The sequence below is a fragment of the Branchiostoma belcheri genome, unplaced genomic scaffold (genome assembly GCF_001625305.1).
Source record: "Branchiostoma belcheri isolate BF01 breed outbred unplaced genomic scaffold, Haploidv18h27 scaffold1, whole genome shotgun sequence".
NCBI lineage: Eukaryota > Metazoa > Chordata > Leptocardii > Amphioxiformes > Branchiostomatidae > Branchiostoma > Branchiostoma belcheri.
Genome location: NW_017802379.1, coordinates 8,323,892 through 8,344,300, shown reverse-complemented (window position 1 = coordinate 8,344,300; position 20,409 = coordinate 8,323,892). Strand labels below are relative to the sequence as shown.

Here is a 20,409-nt window from a genome sequence, read left to right as displayed (position 1 = left end):
GTATACCGGATATTCTTGGTCTCTGAGTATCAAAAATAATAAAATCTTTGCTGTAGTACTTGATTTTGAAGTTAGCTCTCATTTTAGAATCGAGCTCAGAAGAGGAGCAGTAAGACCTACAATTAGTTTTTTTTTCATATGGTGCACCCAAAAAATTTTTGTGCACCTAATTTTTTAGGTTGCGTGCACCTATTCCTGAAAATGAATATCGAGCCCTGCTGTTACAGTGCTGTATAAAACGTTCTCCTGAGCTATTGTATACTGATACTTCTGTCAGAGTCCAGTTGTTGGGCTGGGTGTGTGATTTGGCATCAGTCTGTAACCAGCACCCTCCCAGTCTGCAAACAACGTCTGTGTGGCAACATCGATAACCTTTCCCTTCTCAATGGAAATGTTTAAAAACATTCAAAGTCCAGAACCTTTTGGGAGGAAAGCCGTACCGTGCACGGTTGTTGTAGGTAGGTGCCGGTCATTCGTAATGTGTTTGAGACGGCGATTGTTGAGAAATGTTTGCAAATAGACAGAGCTTGCACCCCCCTCCAGATCAGTGGTCATTGACCTTTCGTCAATTCGTGACACAAACATGACGTCAGTATTCAATGCATTTATCGAGTCATTCAAGTGAGTTCCTACGTTCCCCCTAAACTATGGACATCAGGGTTCTCACCAGGATTTTTTCAGTCAGAGTATAGGGGTCTGGTACAGAAGGGCAACTTTCTGCGTTGCAAGTTGCGCATCGAGTCCCAAAAAGACGACCACAGCAGGGGATCTGATATTCCCCTCTAAACTTTGTTTTGTAACTCACAACCCCCTGAGATACTATTTCCTGCTTATTCGGGGAGAAGTTTTGTTTTCCCTATATCATAGCTTCATTCTGAAGATATATTTTCATTTTTCAAAAAATTTATGAAAGCTCTGCCCCAAAAAAGCCCCTACACTGGTTGAATGACAGTGTAGGGGCCAAATCACAGCGTAGGGGGCCCCCTATGTGCAAACAGCCTGATGAGAACTATGGACATGTTTTTTTAAGAAGGGAAACAAAGTGAATATGGAGGTAATCCGAGGTATGTATCTTTGATAAGAAGAAATACGTGTACATGTAGCCTGGAATCTCGTCTTGTTGTGGTCTATTCGCTTATGAAAGCCTGCGGCAGGGTAGCAGACTGGAGTTACTAACTGGAATATGCACTTCCTATCTTTCTATACTGTACTACAGAATTTCTTAAACAGTGAACTTAGAACACCACAAAAACCTTTTACTTCTGTGAAATCTAATCCTTGTGAAAATAAATGAATTTACAGTAGTTTGGACAAATGTTTGGTTTAACGTTGAACTTCGCTCTGTTGTGTTCACTCATCAGAGTTGTATTGGTTACAACAGCGGCAGTGTTAGGGTGGCTACAATTGCAAGTTACCCCAAACGTTTTGGAAAGGAGTCCAGAGTCCTGGTTTAGCATTGACTGATACAAGCCAGTTACCTAATAAAGCACCAGTTTAGACTAGGAATAAGCAACACAGCCTTAACCTGCATAGTTAAGGTCAAACTGTTTTAAGACATTCTCCTTCTTTAGTTACCAAGCCTGCCACTTGTAAGCACATTGGCAAAACGTACTGCACCTGCAAGAAACCTGTAATGTATTGTGTATAGCACTTTAGCAGAATGTCTTGTTGGCTTCACACCACGAAGTGGTGAAATTTAGCGTAAGGGTATCTTGGCACAGAATGCTTAGAAGTTAAATTATAGTGTTCACTATTCAGATTTCGCCCTTTAAAACACTTTTATTGACCTTGCTTTGACGAGTGAAAATAGCGATTGTAGCTTGAAAACCCAAATCCCCAACTGACAGTTCCAAATAGAACATTGGTTCTACATGTTCCGACAGCAGGAAGCGTTGGAAGATTCCATTGGTGCATGGGGGTATAGACTATTGGAACACTTCATATTTTGGACAGGGTTGATGCAGGAACAGTCCATTTGTGCGGGAGGGGGATAGGTTCATTATTTGGTACGGGGAATGTGGTGAAGCCATCTTCTGCATTTGCTCTCAGGCAAATGTCGGCCTTTCTAGTTCAAGGCCGTATTTGCATATATGAAGGCTAACATTCCGTCTACAGTATTTAAAAGTTGTGTTGGAAAAGATTGTCTGGAGAGAGCAAAATTCTGATATAGACCAAGCGTCCAACAAAAAAGTGAACATGGCAGGTGTAACTTACGTTGTGCCGATGTGTTCCTCTCGTACAAAGTTTGATAAAAAAAGTTGGAAAAATGTTACTGTCATCATTTGGAAAAGGGAAAGTTTATCTTGTTGATCCTCTATTCTTCGCATAATTTATTCCCTTATAACAACTGTAATTACGTGTTTACACCGGTTAGATTTACTGTTTGAAAAAGCAGAGGTGGTGGCTGAAAGAGTTACGAGTACGGCTTTCCAATTGTACTATCTTCTTGTAACAGATATTTAGGCTTTGGATTATATTTGTTTTTTTAGATCACACCAATTTAATTTGTTGGTTCTTGGATTTTTCCAGAAAAAATATGAAGCGACAGGGCAAACAATAAAAAATAAAAACAGGCCCAGGCATCCTATTATGGCCAAAAATGGTACGATAGGAGCCATGAAGTCAACACACCAGGCTGGTTCAAAATTTAAACAATGAATTTTTAACTTTTAATGATACAACTGCATTGAAAGATGGACTAACTGTAACAACTAAAAAGAAAAGGACTGTTTTCAACTGTTCAGGGCAAAATATAAGCATTTTGCAGTTGATTCTGAATTATTTTTTTTTTTTTGCAAATCAGAAAAAATATGAAGCGGGCAAATCCGTTAACCAAGAAATTAAATTGTTGTGGCCTTATTTGTGTTTTTAACGGGTAACGTATTGGATACTGCCTGGCCAATTTGATACTGTCTTGCAAAAGATCTGCTTGGAGATTACAATTGGTCACCATCCCTGGTTGTTAAAAAATGGGGCATATTTGCTCAGTGCTGACTTGCGTCCGTTAAATCTGTACTCTAAACAATGCCAGCCCCCCTGCCACCACCACACACACACACCTCTGATTTGTTGACAGCCATCAGATTAAGTCGACAATCCAGACAAGGAACAATGTAAGGTGACGGCTTGCCATTGAGAGCGACCGCCACTTATTCATTTGGTAAGATGCCACACCCTCTCCCAATGGAACAAGCTCCTTCCATCAAGCGTCTAAGAAACACAGTACTCTATAAATCGATAACTGAAGCGCCAAGATACCATCCTGTATAACACTTCTTATAAACATTAGTATTTTTTCTCTTAGAGATATATTTAAGAGATAGTTTGTTCACAGTTGATATTCGGAGTTGCAGTAATATGACAGTCAAAAAAATGCCCAAGAAGACAACTACTGAACTAGCGACTGATAAAGTCTGGTCTATGTGGACAGGTGGTCACCATAGACAGGATTCTTATGTAAAATTATCTAAGGACCACTGAAAACTGGTCATATTGGCCAGGTGGTCCTTATGTATAGGTGGTTACTTGTGTACTGAGAAGCCATCACAAATAGTATCTTAGTTACAGCGCAAGTGACGTAATAATAGTTTTATTAGGTCTCTTAATTTATGTAGACTTTTCCTTGATGGGGAATTTCTAGTCCACATGAAGTTAGTTTCTTGTTGAAGAGATTTTCTCTATGCAGTTTCTGACTTGCTAGCAATACCTGCACAGCTCCATTTTTACCTGCATATGCAGGTGGTATTTCAAGCCCTGACAACCAAAAAAAATTTTGATAACTAGCTGTTACAAGCCATAGAAATATTCCCATGGTTAGGCACAGGAATGCCAGGGAAAGAGCTATGGATATCACTTCTAGTATTATGAAAAAAATCTGTTGAAAATTATTGTGTCCCCTTGGAAACATGTACCTTCGTTTAGAGATTGCATCATCTCCTCAGGCCACAGCAAGTTAATTTTATGGATAACATCCTCTGCAGATTCCAAATCTAATGCGAGCGGGTGAAAAAAAACAAGGCGGGCAGAAAAAAAAGGTTCTTACAGTTTAAAAATTTTGACTCAATCATTGTGCAAATGGTTTTGATTCAGTAGGAACATCACATATACACAGCCAGCATCACATGATATCACTGCATCAAAGTAAGAAACAAAACATTAAATCAGCTTTTTTTGTCTCCTCTCCTCATAGTTATCTGCCATTCTCCTTCCGCCATAGCAACAGACATCTTTGCCCATTTTCGGCATGGTGACCACTGTCAGAAGGCAAAATATTTGTTTTTGTTCCAAAATCAGGCGAAAATTAATGTGCGCTCTGCATCCATAGAAATTACTTGCTGTGGCCTAATGTATATCTAGCAGCTCTGGATTGATACAACCAGATCTGCTGGACATTTGATACCTTAACTATGAGGGTGTGGTCCCTCTCTCATCTTGAGTTAATGGGGTCAAAACATATCTATAAAAATTGTTTATGCAGGGATATCATCCCTTTATACCCTTCATATGCAAGGAGGCTCGATATAAAGGGCTCAAAATTAATTTTTGGGAATAAAAATTTAGGTGCACAGATAGAACTTGGGTGCACAACATGAAATGAATTAAGTAGAATTTTAGCAACAAATGTTACAAAACTCAGATCTAAAATTCTACAGCTAAGGCCACACCAATTTAATTTCTTGGTTAACGGATTTTTCGAGAAAATTAATGGAGTGGGCGGGCGGAAAAAAAATAAAAATAAAAACAGGCCTAGGCTTCCTATTATGGCCCAAAATTGTACAATAGGAGCCATGAAGTCAACATTCCAGGCTGGTTCAAAATTTAAACAATGAATTTTGAACTTTTAATGATACCATTGCATTGAAAGATGAAATAACTGTAACAACTAGGAAGAAAAGGACTTTTCAACTGTTCAGAGCAAAATATGAGCATTTTGAAGTTGATTCTGAATTTTTATTTTCAAATCAGAAAAAAAATGAAGCAGGCGAATCCGTTAACCAAGAAATTAAATTGGTGTGGCCTAAACAACAAATTTTAAACGAGCAATACAACAAAAGTTTTATTATTTTTTGACACTCACATATGATATCACAAAGATGCCATATACAATCATAGTGCCTGTGTGCAACCCTAAACAAATATTTAGGTGCATCCATACTATAGTATAGAAATTAGGTGTATAGCTCAAATTTTTGATGAGCATAAGTCAAGATGTACTGAGCATTTCTATCCCTGATTTCATAAGAAGTTTGGTAACATTGTAGATATTAATGATGATTGGGATATTGATATTCATACAGGCATGGAACAAAAGTCTCCAGTAGTTTTGATTACCTAATGGCAGAATGTCAGGTCGTAAAAATGTCAATAGGTAGATGGAAGGGTTAGGTTGACAATTGTTTATCTGCAGCACAATATATTTGGCAAGTGAATGGGCAAAACCTGAAAGCAAATTTGTACTGTTTAGATTTTGTGTTATTTTATAATTTAGGCCACACCAATTTAATTTGTTGGTACTCGGATTCGCCTCTTCATTTTTTTCTGATTTGCAAAAAAAAAAATATTCTGCTTCTGAATCAACTCAAATATGCTCATATTTTGCTCATATAAGGCCAAACTTCAATTTCTTGGTTAACAGATTCGCCAGCTTCATTTTTTTCTGATTTGCAAAAAAAAATCAGAATCAACTGCGAAATGCTCATACATATGTATTTTGCCCTGAACAGTTGAAAACAGTCTTTTCTTCCTAGTTGTTACAGTTATTCCATCTTTCAATGCAGTAGTATCATTAAAAGTTCAAAATTCATTGTTTAAATTTTGAACCAGCCTGGTATGTTGACTTCATGGCTCCTATCGTAACATTTTGGGCCATAATAGGATGCCTAGGCCTGTTTTTACTTTTTTTCACCCACCCGCTCCATTATTTTTCTTGAAAAATCCGTTCACCAAGAAATTAAATTGGTGTGGCCTAAGAGTACAAATTTGGTACCACGTGGCTACCTTAGCAGCCTGAAGGTTAAAAAGAAAGTAGTTCCACGTACCTGTCGGGGAGGTTCAGGCCTCGAAATTAACTTTTCTTCCTATTGTCCCAAAAATTAATTTCAATTGTCCCGAAGTGAGGATGAACTGTCCCATGCTGTTTTTGGAAAGTATTGTATGACTTTAACTTCAAGTCAACTTTATTTTGCTTATGTTCACTCCCAGGCGCACTATAATTGCAGAGTAGACAGGAAATTCGGGGGGACTTTTCAGGATCCAAAAGCCGGGACGTGTGCATAATAGGCAAAAGAAGAGCTGACATTTTGATGTTGATTATTTTTCGATTGTCCCAAAAATGTCCCAAAGATTTTTTTAGTTGTCCCAGCCTAAATTTTAGAGTTCAATGGCCATTTTCACCACCTTTAGTTTCGAGCCCTGCTGAGGTTGGGGTGAAAAGGTCATGACAGGAGAGTGTAATTGACAGTCGCCCATCTTGATTACCAAGGATGAATGATTTGACATTTGACCAAAATGGGTCCCCTGTCAGAGTCACTTAGACGGATGGCTGATTGTCGTGTCTCATCGCTTTCGCAAACTATTGATCCGGGAAGTCGCAACGGCATTAAATATCTGGTCCCAACTCGTGGCCTTGTCCTGGATGTCTCTGACCACCCCCTTCCCCTTGGTGCTGTGAATATGGTACAGTCCATGCATAACTGCCCTGAGCAGTTCCATTCCTAGTATATTGTTAAAGATTCTACATATTCCAACAGCAGAAGTCGTTGGAAAATTCCATTGCTGCATGGGGGTATAGACTATTGGAACACTTCATATTTTGGACAGGGTTGATTTAGGAACAGTCCATTTGTGCAGGAGGGGGATAGGTCCATTTTTGGTACGGGGATGTGGTGAAGCCATCTGCTGCATTTGCTCCCGAGCAAATGTCTGCCTTTCTACTTCTAGTTAAAATATTTGTCCTCTAGGACGTTGACCCAGGTTATGATATTTTAATTAGTTTGTGTGATATGATAATGTCTGGTGTAAGTTTCATGGTATAGGTGTATATATACTTGTGTATTGTGGATATCATTACATTTTGCTAATTATGAATGATATATTTATACTAGTATATTTTTCTTGGAGGATACATATGATAGGGATATACTGTGACTGACAAAAAATTTAGGTGATTATATTGTAGGCAAAATTATTTTTAACGTGGCATGAACGTTATAAAAATCTTCAGTTATTTTAAGGAAGGGTGTAGAAATTGATGAAAACTTGTTAGGATTTTAAACTTGAGGTCATTTCCCAATAAAAATCATTTACTTCCTCCTGCAGCAAAGTAGGGGTCAAAGGTTAGTCAGTAGCTGCCACACCCTTTTTCTGTCATAGAGCAACGTTTGTCGCTCGAAGCGTAGCTTGAAGATTGAATTTCTTTTCAGGGGTCTCCCCATAAATTCTCCCAAATCGGATGATGAAAAATCAGCAAATTTTCATGTAAATACTAAGAAATCCCTAAATTTGTACATTTTGGGAGGGGTTCTTGGATTTTGGGAAGAGGGGGAGCATCCTTGCTCCATTGCTTGGGGAGAACCCAGCTTTTTGTCCCTTTTTTCACTGCAAACTCTCTTCTGGGCTCATTGACCACTGTAGTCATCAGGAATATCAGGGATCTCCCATAAAGTCTGAGGGAGAAAACCCTAAATTGGAACATTTTGGGAGGGGTTCTACTAGGATTTTGGGGAGAGGGGGAGCACCCTTGCTTGGGTAGAGCCCTGTCCCTTTTTCGTGGCTGCAAGCTCTTCCTCTGGGCTCATTGACCACTGTAGTCATCAGGAATATGGAGCAGAGTGGATGGCCAGCGCTGTTCGGTGGTCGGTCTGGGTGATTTACTTCCTGTATGGAAGTGTCCCAGACCCACGGCAGGAATTGTTACCCTCAGACAGGTGTCTGCTGACTTGACAGGAAGAGGGATAGGCAAGTAATGCCCATATATAACCCCAGAATGTGGTCAGGTATTGGCAGCCCTCTAGCACTAGGTCTTTGGTACCCCAGAGGAAACTGACTCATTTGTAACATCAGGTTGGTTGAAATTGTTCTAGTTTTTTTTCTTCTTCTTTTTCGAAGTATTTTAGCCAGGAGTTGTGTGGTGTTTGTATATTCGCATCTTTTTGAATTGTAACCATTGTAAGGTAGGTACTTATGCTGTGTACTGGATTTTTGTGGTTTGAAAGAGCTAGGAATTTCTCTAGAACTGGTAGGAGTTTTTATGCTGTTTTTTTGTTCTTTTTCATGGTATTTTAGCCAGAAGGAGTTGTGTAGTGTTTGTATTGATATTTATATATTCGCGTCTTTTTGAATTGTAATTATTGTAAGGTAGGTACTAACTTATGCCCTGTACTGGAATTTTGTGGTTTGAAAGAGCAAAGAATTTGGTTATGTACGTACGTGATAGAAATTGAGATGGTATATTTCATGGTGCAAGTCTGGACATGCCTAGGACTGTGCGTATGTTTTAGCTACTGCTCGATCGATATAACCTTGGTGCCTCTAACAAGTAACATTCAGACAATTTTACCAAAAAATGTTGACTCCAAAAAATAGAAATTTGCCCTCGTGTGGCATTATGATTCTGTTTAAATTTTTGGTTGTGCTTGGTGCTTATGAAACATAATATGGATTAGATAACAATTTAAGGTATAGAAATTTTAGAATGTTAACAGAAAGACTTGGTTATTGTAATAGCTATGTTTTTTTCTTGCTTTGTGTTGACACAATCAAGGCTTTTGTCAACTGTGTTGTATACAGTAGGTTGCATGTGTCAACCAAGGTCGCATGGCATCCTGTTTCCATGTTTGCCCTTTTTACGTAAGGTATGTGGTAGGTATATATGTACATATGCAGGTATCCATGATCTTTTGTTAGTGGGAACTATATACTGTAGTCTTTGTGGATTATAATATAGGTGCATGTACCAGCTTTCCTTCTTTTTGCTCCCCACCTAAAAAGTTCCCTAGACCTAGGACAGGTGTTTAGCTCCTAACATACTTGACCTTTGCTTGACCACAGCTCCTAACATGCTTGACCACAGGTAAACCTTGACTCCTAATTTTTGCAGGTGTCCACAAGGGAAATAGCAGTGTTTTCACCAGTAGGGACCCCTTATGCTGTGATTTGGATCCCCTTTTTTCTGATTTAGCCACCTACACTCAACACTGTCTTTTGGCCAGCATATGGGTGTTTCTATTTTGAAAGTCTTTCCTTCATAAGTCTTTGAAAAAAAAATGAATTTGACTTTAGAATTAAGCTTTAACAGAGGTAAAACATAACTTTACAAAAATAGAGAAAATATTATCTCAGAGGGTTGAGTTTTAAAAATTTTTTCTGGGAGAATACCAGACCCCCTACTGTGGTCACATCTTTGAGATTCAATGTGCAGCCGAAAGTTTTCCCTCTATATTTGATACACTTTGAAAAAATTCTGGTAAGAACCCTTAGATATGCTTTGTCCCCCCTCCCCCTTAGAGTATGTTTGCATATGGTTACTTAGCCAGCCAATCGTGTCCCATAGCTCCAAGGTCACCCAAGGTCAAACTAACATTCCCAGCAGTGATTATTGGTTTTGCCATCTCATTGTGGATTGTCCCTGTTAGTATGCAGGGGTCATTCAAGGTCAACCAGGTGGGTATCTATCATCACATCTTAAGGTTATTGTCTCAAGAAGTTATTAATCTTTTGAACAGATGTATTCGTGTAGCAGGACCGTCGTTTGAGTAGAAAAACATGTTTACACGGTGTAACAAGAAGTAATTTTATGGCGAATGCAAAATGAAACCAATGGGCCACGGGGACACATATTTCCTGGTTTTAGACTAGCTGGAAGGTTAAGATCTCTTCTGCATTATGGTCTTCGATATTTTTATTTTTGCTAGAAATAGAGAAATTGATTTTTTTCCCTCCAGTATATTATAATCTACACTTGCCGATATATGATGTAACACAGCTTTGTTATGGTGATATATTTGGATCAGATATATTTGATACATTTGAATGCTGTCCGGATGATGTAAATTATAGTCAGTGTTACAGTTGGATGCTGTCCTGGTAATACATTTCAGTCAGGGATACATGTATATGATATATATCTATATGTACATTTGGATGCTATCCTGGCAATACATTACAGTCAGGGTTGCATGTACATTTGGATGCTGTCCTGGTGATACATTTCAGTCAGGGTTACATGTACATTTGGATGCTGTCTTGGAGTGGTAATGTATTGTCGTCAGTGTAACATTTGGATGCTATCCTGGTGATCTACAGTATTATAGTGACTGTTACATTTGGATGCTTTCCTGGTGATACATTTCAGTCAGGGTTACATGTACATTATGATGCTGTCCTGTTGATACATTTCAGTCAGGGTTACATGTACATTTGGATGCTGTTCTGGAGTAGTGATATATATTGTAGTCAGTGTAACATTTGGATGCTGTCCTGGAGTGGTGATGTATTGTAGTCGGTGTAACATTTGGATGCTGTCCTGGAGTGGTGATGTATTGTAGTCGGTGTAACATTTGGATGCTGCCAAGTGGGGTCAGGAGTGGCCAGTCTAATCAGGAAAGTTGCCCAGTTTTACTGGAGGAAGCTCATTCTTGGTATCACAGATGTCACCGAGACCAGGGATTACTTTGTCATGTAACTATTGGGGTGCCAAAGTGCTGTATTGACTTGGATCACCTTTCTCTATCATCAGTTTGATTAGATTTTTGGCCTTTAGAATAGAAAGCCTTACATTTTGATATGCAAATGTCCTTCTTTATGATCCATGTATGAATCAAAATGTGTAGAAATACTGGAATTGATGTGCTATAAGGTACAAGTGTCTTTAAACTTATAACCTGCAGTATGCATTGCAAGTACAGTATTGTGTTCTAACAATATTGTTTTGGGTGGCAGAGCTGTGTGTTTGTATTTTTCTCCAAAAAGAGTACCCTGGTTGACAGCACATGGGTGGTGAAAAAATTGACAGGCAGAGTAACAGGTCAAAAGACACATGATTGAAATTCGGGTAAACTTGACAGTTGGTTGATAGCATGCAGATGAGGAAGATTGACAGACGGAATGACAAGTCAAAAGGTCAGGAACAGGAAAGGAGGTGAACTTGAAGGTCACGAAACCCCCAAACTACTAAGTCTTGTACTTCTTGAAAGTCTGAAATCTCAGATTTCTTGTTCTGTTTACTGAAGGAAAACATATTGTTTTTGCTCAGTTTCTTCTTCCTCTTCTTCTCCAAACAAATAAGGTTAATGACCAGATCCAGACGTCTGTCACCATGGTAACTAGTGTTGGGTTACATGATGTTGCAATTTTATAGCAGGAGGGATTTAGACTACTGTCTGACCATATATATGAATTTGTTTGAGTTAGAATTAATGAATGATTCTTTTCCCTGTTTTCTTGCAGAATGTGGACTATACCCATTGTTCCCAGGTAGCTACATGGTAACGGTACGTAAGTGGCGGGACAAAACGTATCCCGCCACCCTGGGGTGAGGCCCCCATCCCACGGTGTGCGTAACGGGAGCATGCCCTCATCCAAACCGCTCATGAAGCGTCACAGTAAGCATGCAGACCCCGAGGTGGCTGCCCTCTTCGCTCAGGACGACCCGGAAACAATCTTCACCGACCTGCGGGAGATCGGACACGGAAGCTTCGGCGCCGTCTACTATGTGAGTATCACTCCAGGCCGCGGAATTCATTTTTTTTTTTACTTCCGGGTTGTGTTGTGGGCTTGTTTAGGTCTGGACAAAGTAGTGTTTTGCTGGTATACATCACAAAGACAGTGGAGAATACATTGTAAAATAACTGTAAATCACAAATTTTTGCGAAATTCTCATTACCGTGAACAAATATTTTGCTAATTAATTTTTGCTGCACCTGCCGCCACAGTGAACATATGGTTTTGCCAAACATGTCCATTTTTCTCAGCAGACTGGGAACTCTCCTTCGATCATAACAGTACAGTTTAAACTTGCTTCATGATGTCTTCTACCAACACAGATGAACATAAAAATGTACTGTGAGCCTAATATTATTAGTTTATTAGTATACTGAGTCTGATAAGTGTTAGTGATTTTGTATATCTTTGTGTCCCCAGGCCAGAAATACTCGGACATGTGAAGTGGTGGCCATTAAGAAAATGTCCTACAGTGGCAAGCAGCAAGAGGAGGTGAGTTTGTCTTTCTTCATTCTTCTCATTTTACTGTAAATTCTTGTACTTTTTTGCAGGAGCTTGATTTTGCAGTCGAAGAGGAAAGCAGGTTTTCGTGGTGTTTTAAGTTTATAGTTGAAACCTCTGGTTTTTATATCTCAAGATCTGGACATGCTAGGGTCATGAATTTTGGATGGTAGATAGCTCTTGGGCTAGAGAAAAAGTGACATGAGTTTGGGCCCACTAGCAGCTTTTTCTGGAACTGCAGGAGCGTTTGTTGTATAGCAGTAGATTGCACAATTGTTGTCTAATAAAGTTTACAGTTTACTTCAAAAAATTGTTCTATCTAGCAAACCCTATATGAAGACAAGCTCAATCCATAGTGCTCGAAATATTACAAACTCCTGCGATATTTTAGGCTGAGTGACCTTGTAACAAACGTTTCAGCAAATCCTGGCCATACATTTTGTATCCCCACCAAGGTTAGTAATTAGTGCTATCTGATGAACTCAGCGCACCCTGAGATCTTAAAATGAAGCTGCTGGAATAACTGAGGGATTAATCTTTGTCATCTGTCCATCATGTAGGTACAGGCATGCAGTCATGTCAGTATTTGAAAGTATAAAAGGAATGGGCAAGTTTTATGCAATGTTACACTTGCCAGCAAATGCAGAATGTTTCTCTGATACAAAATAAAAATGTTTCCCTTCCCAAAAGTATTGTGTGTTACGAATGTCAGTATTGAAAGTATAAAAGGAATGGGCAAGTTGTATGCAATGTTACACTTGCCAGCAAATGCAGAAAATTTCTCTGATACAAAATAAAAATGTTTCCCTTCCCGAAAGTATTATGTGTTACGGAAAAGTATGTACCATTTCTTTCTGTATACAAACCTAAAGCTGGCCCCCTAGCAAAATTGCACTAAACTGCAGCTATTGTAGATGATGAAAGAAAGTTAAATACAAAATGAAGAACTAATTTTGAAGTGGGAAAGTGTAATGTAGTGCTTTTCTTTTGATACTTATGTGTCCACTACAGCAATAGTGGACACATAAGTATTGTTTGAGGACAGTCAGTACACATGTGGACGTCCTCCTTTATAATTTCGTTTCGCCAAAGATGAAGTAAGTTGTAACACGAAACCTGTGCTTCCAATCCAATCATATCTTGGCCTCTGTACGGGTGTCGAGAAAAAGGCACGCAGCCAGAATTTGCCCCCAGGCCTGGGAGATGTGGTCTTGTCACTTACAACAGATTATCAGTCTGAAACGCTGAGGTAATGATTCAAATTAGGTCCATAACTCACAATGGTATGTGCTAAGGTTGTCGGACCTGTCAAAACTGGTGTGCAGAAGTTCAAATTATAAGGTAGTTATCAAGTGCACAGGGCTGGAAATTACATAGGCTTGTGCCATGGCCAGTCAAAAGGATTTTCAAGGACAAAAGATGAAGTGTGGAGTGAAGCAAGTACATGACAAAGCCCGGCAGTCAAGTTCTGCTTTTTGTAGAATTTTTTTTTTCAAATATCAGGATAGGGTAGCCTCCGTAGCAGGCTTATAGAACTGGGGGTTCGGTTTTCTTCGGCTGTTTTCTGATTAGCCCAGTTCTAAAAAAATGGGTAATTCAACCAGACCGGCTATGTTGTCTATATGCAATCAGAAATAGCACATAAAAGCTCCTGAAGACCCCCCAAACCCCCAGTTTTTGGCATGCTATGAAGGCTAAGGATAGGGTAGGTTGGCATTTGGAAGAAAGACCAGTCAGACATTCCAGCGTTTAGATTCACAGTGCTTTGTTTACTAGTAAATAGAAGGCCTCAAACTTGACCATATCTCAGTGTTTGTCGTTATGTGCTGCTTTGTTTATCTGTCTTTGTTCTCGGGACACAACTGTATTGTTTACCTTTCTTTGTTCATGCACAAGTTTAAATAGTTAAAATATTTGGGTTAATGACTTCGAATTCACACCTGCAAGGAAGTTATTGGTCATGGCCAAAATGTAAACTAAAACACTGTCTTTGTTGTCAAAAGATTCAGCATTAGCCCAGTGTTCTTCGTATATATATGTACCAAGCACGTCGGCAGAACGTACTGCACCTGCGCAAAACCCGTAATGTATTGTGTATAGTACTTCGGCAGAACGTCTCATATAAGGTTATATTTGCTCATATAAGGTTAGCATTCCGACAGTAGTTTACAAATGTCAGAAAAGATATCGTCTGCAACAGGCAAAATTCTAATGCAACGTTGACCAAAAATCCATCGAAAACCACGAAAATCCAGGGTTCTGCGAAGGCGCAGTACGTTCTGCCGACGTGCTTACAATGTATGTACCAGACCTTAAGAAATTTTGATAAATTCCATCTGATTACAAGTGTATTTGATTTGTGTTTGCAGAAGTGGCAGGACATCATAAAAGAAGTGAAGTTCCTGCGAGAACTCAGACATACGAACACCATCGAGTACAAAGGCTGCTACCTAAGGGAACACACAGCATGGGTAAGTCCTCTCATGATATTACTCTCTTAACCCTCCAGTTATTATCATGATGTTTACCGAAGGAAAACATAATTTTGCTACGTTTCCTCCACGTCTTCTCCAAACACTGACCTCTGACCTGGGCAATGACCTGATTTGTTGATGTCTCTCACCATGGTAACTGGTGTTGGGTTAAATAATGTTGCAATTTTATAGTGGGAGGGATTTAGACTCCTGTCTGACCAATTAATATATGAATGTATTTGAGTAAGAATTAACAGAGCAGACCATATGCGAAAGTAAACATTATGCATTTGCTTTGCAAATGTAACCTTTCATGTGTTGTATTCTATTACAGAGTTGAGACTAATTTAAAATTTCTGTTGACAAAAAGTGAGTGGTGCCCTTTGTTTATTTTGTATACAATCATCTACACAACTTGTTTTACAGCTGGTGATGGAATATTGCCTTGGGTCAGCATCAGACATCATAGAAGGTAAGCTACATCACAGGATTCTTGGAGAAAAAAAATGGCATAAATTTTACAGTTCTTGAAGTAAAACGTCTTAGTTGTAACTATTTCTTGTCTGTGTGGTAACTGTTACTTTTGGGTATGGAAGTATTGTTTTGGGTGGGTTTGTCTGTAGGTTTGTGTCTATATCTGAGTACAATGTAGATTGAAAGCACATGTGTGCAGCCTTCTCAAAAAAATTTAGAGTAGGTGGCTGATAAGAAAAAGTAGCAGGCGAGCCACGAAGTGGCTCGCAGCGAGCCGCGCAGCAGGGGGAGGGTACGGGAGGGGGGTGGCCCTAGCCTGACTAAATCGCGCTCCTGGCGGCCGCCGCCCTAGGTTGCCGCCCCCCAAAAGCTTGATGTCAAGCACGCGTAAAGCTGGCGGACTGTCGACGGCCCTGGTCCGCCATATATGGTTAATGAGATGCAAACGTCACGAACGGCCCTCAGACGGTGCGGCACCCAACAGAGATGGTTGCTATGGGCCTGTCGGTCGCTACCCAGTGATGGACGTCGGCGCGCCTTTCATGTCCCAAACTTGAAGTTTGGCCGAGGAAGGCACGGCCACCCGCTCGCGAGTCGAATCTGTTTCTATTTTCCAAAGTTTCTGGAACTTCCTCGTGGGAAATGGCAGCCACACCGAGAGAAAAGAATCTCATCCACGGATTTGTATTTGGCGTCACGATTTTCACTCGGCTATGTCCACATTTCGCATCTCTGATTAGTTGTAGCGTCCGCTTCCGGCAGCGCCGGCGGTATTGAAAATTGACCGAGCCGACGCGCGTGTAATCAACTTTTCTTTCTTCGATATAAGCGCTAAAATGCTATTTTCCACAACCACACATCGATATTCTAGTGAAGAAATGCATAGTTTCAAGAATCAGTCACGAAATTATATACTTCTATGCGGATTTTTAACGTTTTTCGTGCCATTTTGTCGTCACTGAACCCGGAAGTGTGGACCTCGCTCTCGGCGTGAGTTTTCTTTTACCCACAAAGTAATTAATTTCTAGCGTATTTTACCCTGCGTTTTACCGATCCAAACAATAAACAACTCCCGCTGAGGAGAAGCCAGTAACATTTTAGATTCCAGCAATTATAAAGTATCGACAATTTGACAGGAGTCAACATCGTGGCACAAGAATCACAGTCATCAACCCGCCGTTTTCGCTTGCTCTGCACTGTTTCACGATCTCGGTCTTCTCATAGCCGGTAGGGAGACACGCAAACACGTCGTTTCTCTGTTTAACGAAAAAATTGTATCGTCTATCGTCTATCTATTCCTGAAGCGGCTCTAGGGGCCAGGGACTCCCAAAGTCCACACACACACACACAGACTCCAGAATGCACAGAAACTCGGTTTCGGGCTAGTCGCAGCCATTTTTCTGAGAAATTCCCACCCGCAGTCGATCAAATTTCTCATCCCCGCCCGGTACTCCGCCCTTCTCCAGCTGCCTGGCGCCGGCCCAGTCGGTTCCCACATTAATTCCTAATACTGGCTTCCTATTGGTGACTCCAGGAAAGGGAACGGGCCGCCCGACTTACAGCTATTCTGCCACAAGCTCTTGGGGTGGGGGTCATTAACCTCCAGCCGAGAGCTTGTGTATACACAGGCTAGGGGTGGCCCCGTCCCGTAGGAAATCGTAAAAATAAGACCCCTAAACATCGTTTTTGGTACATTCTGAGCAGCTTTTATGGCAATCTTATGGCTCCAAAATTTACTGTTCGTGCACAAATAATTCCGGAAAAAGGCTGTATTAAAATATGTTTGCCACTCCGATCGTATTACGCGCGGTCCTTGCGCCCGGCCACAAAATGCAGAAAAATAAAGAAAGCATATTTAAATGTCAATTTGATCGAAAAAATAATCATTGGGATGTGAAAAAATGTCACAGTTTCGCTTTTTGGAAGTTTTGTTTCTGTTTTGACGGTTTAATTCTAGCGGGGTGCGATCCATAAATGCCCTATGGAAATTCACCCCGCGTCCCGGTACACTGACTTCCGGGTTCCTTGAACAAGAAAATTACGAGAAAATGGCCAAAAATCGGCGTAGAGAAATATACATCTTCCCTAAAATTCTTTTAATTATGTATTTCTTTAATAGGATGTTGCTTAGTGTAGTCGTAGAAAAAACGTAGAAAGCAGCGTAAATGTGTCTCTTCTTCACCGGCGAGAGCCTGCCGGCGAAGAAAAATCTTCCCGCGCTGCCGGCTGCTGGCCACATCGCTTATCCAATCAGAACGCAGGTCATGTGAGGTGAACCAATCAGAGCGTCGATCGCACGCTGAAAGCTCCTGTTTTTGTGGTCTCATACAGCGATGCGGAGTGTGCGTGTTTTTATTCCGGGGTTTTGACGCTGATTTTTGGCTAGCCGTGATTAAGCTACAAATGCCACACTAGTGGAGACAACAGATGAGTGATCATTTTACGATCGACAAGAACTTTTGATGAATGAAACAGCTGTGAAATCTCACTGATGGCGATTTGTTTTTGAAAATTTGTCTCTGTGTATGAAAGATATGAACACGCTTCTAAACATGTCTTGATATTTTTTGACGTGATTTGTACTAGTTATTTGTAGCAGGAATGTTTATTAATACTAGTGCCGGGAGAAGTTGGGAAGGTAGCGGCTTGATAAATTTTCGTGAGCAACGAGTTTACGAAGCAAGTTCCGCCTAGCTCGAGCGATACAGCTCCGCGGATACAACTCGAGCCCCGAACGAGACCCTCCCGCGTAAAGTTTCGGCCGCTCTGGCCGGCCGCGGGCCGCTCGTAGAAGCAAACGCTGACTCGTGCACTAGAAATCTGCACAGGAGGCTAAGAAAGAAGCAGTTTTCAGATCCAGAAAGCTAGCAGAAATTTGTCTGAAGTTCGTCAGAAGAAATGAGCCGGTGAAGTTTGTGAGAAAATGTAACGGAGCTTACTTGTTTTTCTGAAAATTAAGACGAAAGTAGCCGGCGCAAAAATTTGAAAATTTTGACGAAAGTAGCCGGCGCAAAAATTTGAGTAGGCGGCGATTTTCGCCGGTAGCCGGCTTGTTTTGAGAAGGCTGGTGTGTGAGGGGTCAAAATGTCAGACACAGGAAATAGGGTGAACTTAAAAGTAGGTTGACAGCACGTGGGTGGGGGGCAGATTTACAGGCAGAATGTCAGTCAAAACACTTCTCAGAAGTCTGAAATCTCCAATTTCTTCATTGCAGTGGGCTAAAATTGTCAGATTCAATAAAGTTTTGTCAAGACAAATTCTTGCAGGGATGCTCTACTTGTATGATAATAATAATTGTCTTCCTTGTCTGCCTCTCCCAGTGCACAAGAAACCCTTGCAGGAAGTAGAGATAGCAGCGATCTGCCATGACGGTATGCAGGGCCTGACATACCTCCACAATAACAACAAGATCCACAGGGACGTCAAGGCGGGAAACATCCTACTGACAGAGGACGGCACGGTCAAGCTGGCAGACTTCGGCTCAGCTTCCATTGTCTCTCCTGCTAACTCCTTTGTGGGGACGCCATACTGGTAAGGGATAGTAGGGCTGCATACTGGTCCAGGTTTTCACTCGAAATAAGAAATTAGTGCCCAACAAAACTGACTATTAGGTTCCCAAGGCTGTATCAGCCTTGTCAAAAAAATTTAGAGTAGGTGGCTGATAAGAAAAAGTAGCAGGCGAGCCACGAAGTGGCTCGCAGGGGGAGGGTATGGGAGGGGGGTGGCCCCCCTCCCGTTGGGGGGGTCCGGGGGGCCTCCCCCGGAGGAAATCGTAAAAATTAGACCCCTAAACATCGTTTTTGGTACATTCTGAGCAGCTTTTATGGCAATCTTGTGGCTCCAAAATTTACTGTTCGTGCACAAATAATTCCGGAAAAAGGCTGTATTAAAATTGTTTGCCACTCCGATCGTATTACGCGCGGTCCTTGCGCCCGGCCACAAAATGCAGAAAAATAAAGAAAGCATATTTAAATGTCAATTTGATCGAAAACATAATCATTGGGATGTGAAAAAATGTCACAGTTTCGCTTTTTGGAAGTTTTGTTTCTGTTTTGACGGTTTAATTCTAGCGGGGTGCGATCCATAAATGCCCTATGGAAATTCACCCCGCGTCCCGGTACACTGACTTCCGGGTTCCTTGACAAGAAAATTACGAGAAAATGGCCAAAAATCGGCGTAGAGAAATATACATCTTCCCGAAAATTCTTTAATTATGTATTTCTTTAATAGGATGTTGCTTAGTGTAGTCGTAGAAAAAACGTAGAAAGCAGCGTAAATGTGTCTCTTCTTCACCGGCGAGAGCCTGCCGGCGAAGGAAAAAATCTTCCCGCGCTGCCGGCTGCTGGCCACATCGCTTATCCAATCAGAACGCAGGTCATGTGAGGTGAACCAATCAGAGCGTCGATCGCACGCTGCTACTTAATATTCATGACAAGATGGCGCCTGAAAACTCCTGTTTTTGTACAGCGATGCGGAGTGTGCGTGTTTTTATTCCGGGGTTTTCTTAGTTTTGACGCTGATTTTTGGCTAGCCGTGATTAAGCTACAAAGGCCACACTAGTGGAGACAACAGATGAGTGATCATTTTACGATCGACAAGAACTTTTGATGAATGAAACAGCTGTGAAATCTCACTGATGGCGATTTGTTTTTGAAAATTTGTCTCTGTGTATGAAAGATATGAACACGCTTCTATACATGTCTTGATATTTTTTGACGTGATTTGTACTAGTTATTTGTAGCAGGAATGTTACTAGTGCCGGGAGAAGTTGGGAAGGTAGCGGCTTGATAAATTTTCGTGAGCAACGAGTTTACGAAGCAAGTTCCGCCTAGCTCGAACGATACAGCTCCGCGGATACAACTCGAGCCCCGAACGAGACCCTCCCCCCGTAAAGTTTCGGCTGCTCTGGCCGGGCCGCGGGCCGCTCGTAGAAGCAAACGCTGACTCGTGCACTAGAAATCTGCACAGGAGGCTAAGAAAGAAGCAGTTTTCAGATCCAGAAAGCTAGCAGAAATTTGTCTGAAGTTCGTCAGAAGAAATGAGCCGGTGAAGTTTGTGAGAAAATGTAACGGAGCTTACTTGTTTTTCTGAAAATTTAGACCAAAGTAGCCGGCGCAAAAATTTGAGTAGGCGGCGATTTTCGCCGGTAGCCGGCTTGTTTTGAGAAGGCTGCTGTATTACTCTTTTGTTCTTGTGGTCAACTTGTTTTCTTTGCTTGAATCGCGTAAAATACCAAGGAAAA

The 20,409-nt window shown here is 41.0% G+C and overlaps 1 protein-coding gene across 4 annotated transcripts in view; it reads left to right on the top strand.

Annotated features, from left to right (window-relative positions):
* LOC109465369 (serine/threonine-protein kinase TAO1-B-like) overlaps positions 1 to 20,409 on the top strand; it is a 42,647-nt gene that overhangs the window by 3,218 nt on the left and 19,020 nt on the right. For all 4 annotated transcript variants that reach the window (XM_019762596.1, XM_019762604.1, XM_019762588.1 and 1 more), the window contains exons 2-6: positions 11,446 to 11,710; positions 12,139 to 12,210; positions 14,589 to 14,690; positions 15,120 to 15,165; positions 18,488 to 18,698. In XM_019762596.1, coding sequence (XP_019618155.1) covers positions 11,567 to 11,710; positions 12,139 to 12,210; positions 14,589 to 14,690; positions 15,120 to 15,165; positions 18,488 to 18,698 — 575 coding nt within the window. In that variant the 5' untranslated portion in view covers positions 11,446 to 11,566. The remainder of the gene's footprint in view (positions 1 to 11,445; positions 11,711 to 12,138; positions 12,211 to 14,588; positions 14,691 to 15,119; positions 15,166 to 18,487; positions 18,699 to 20,409) is intronic.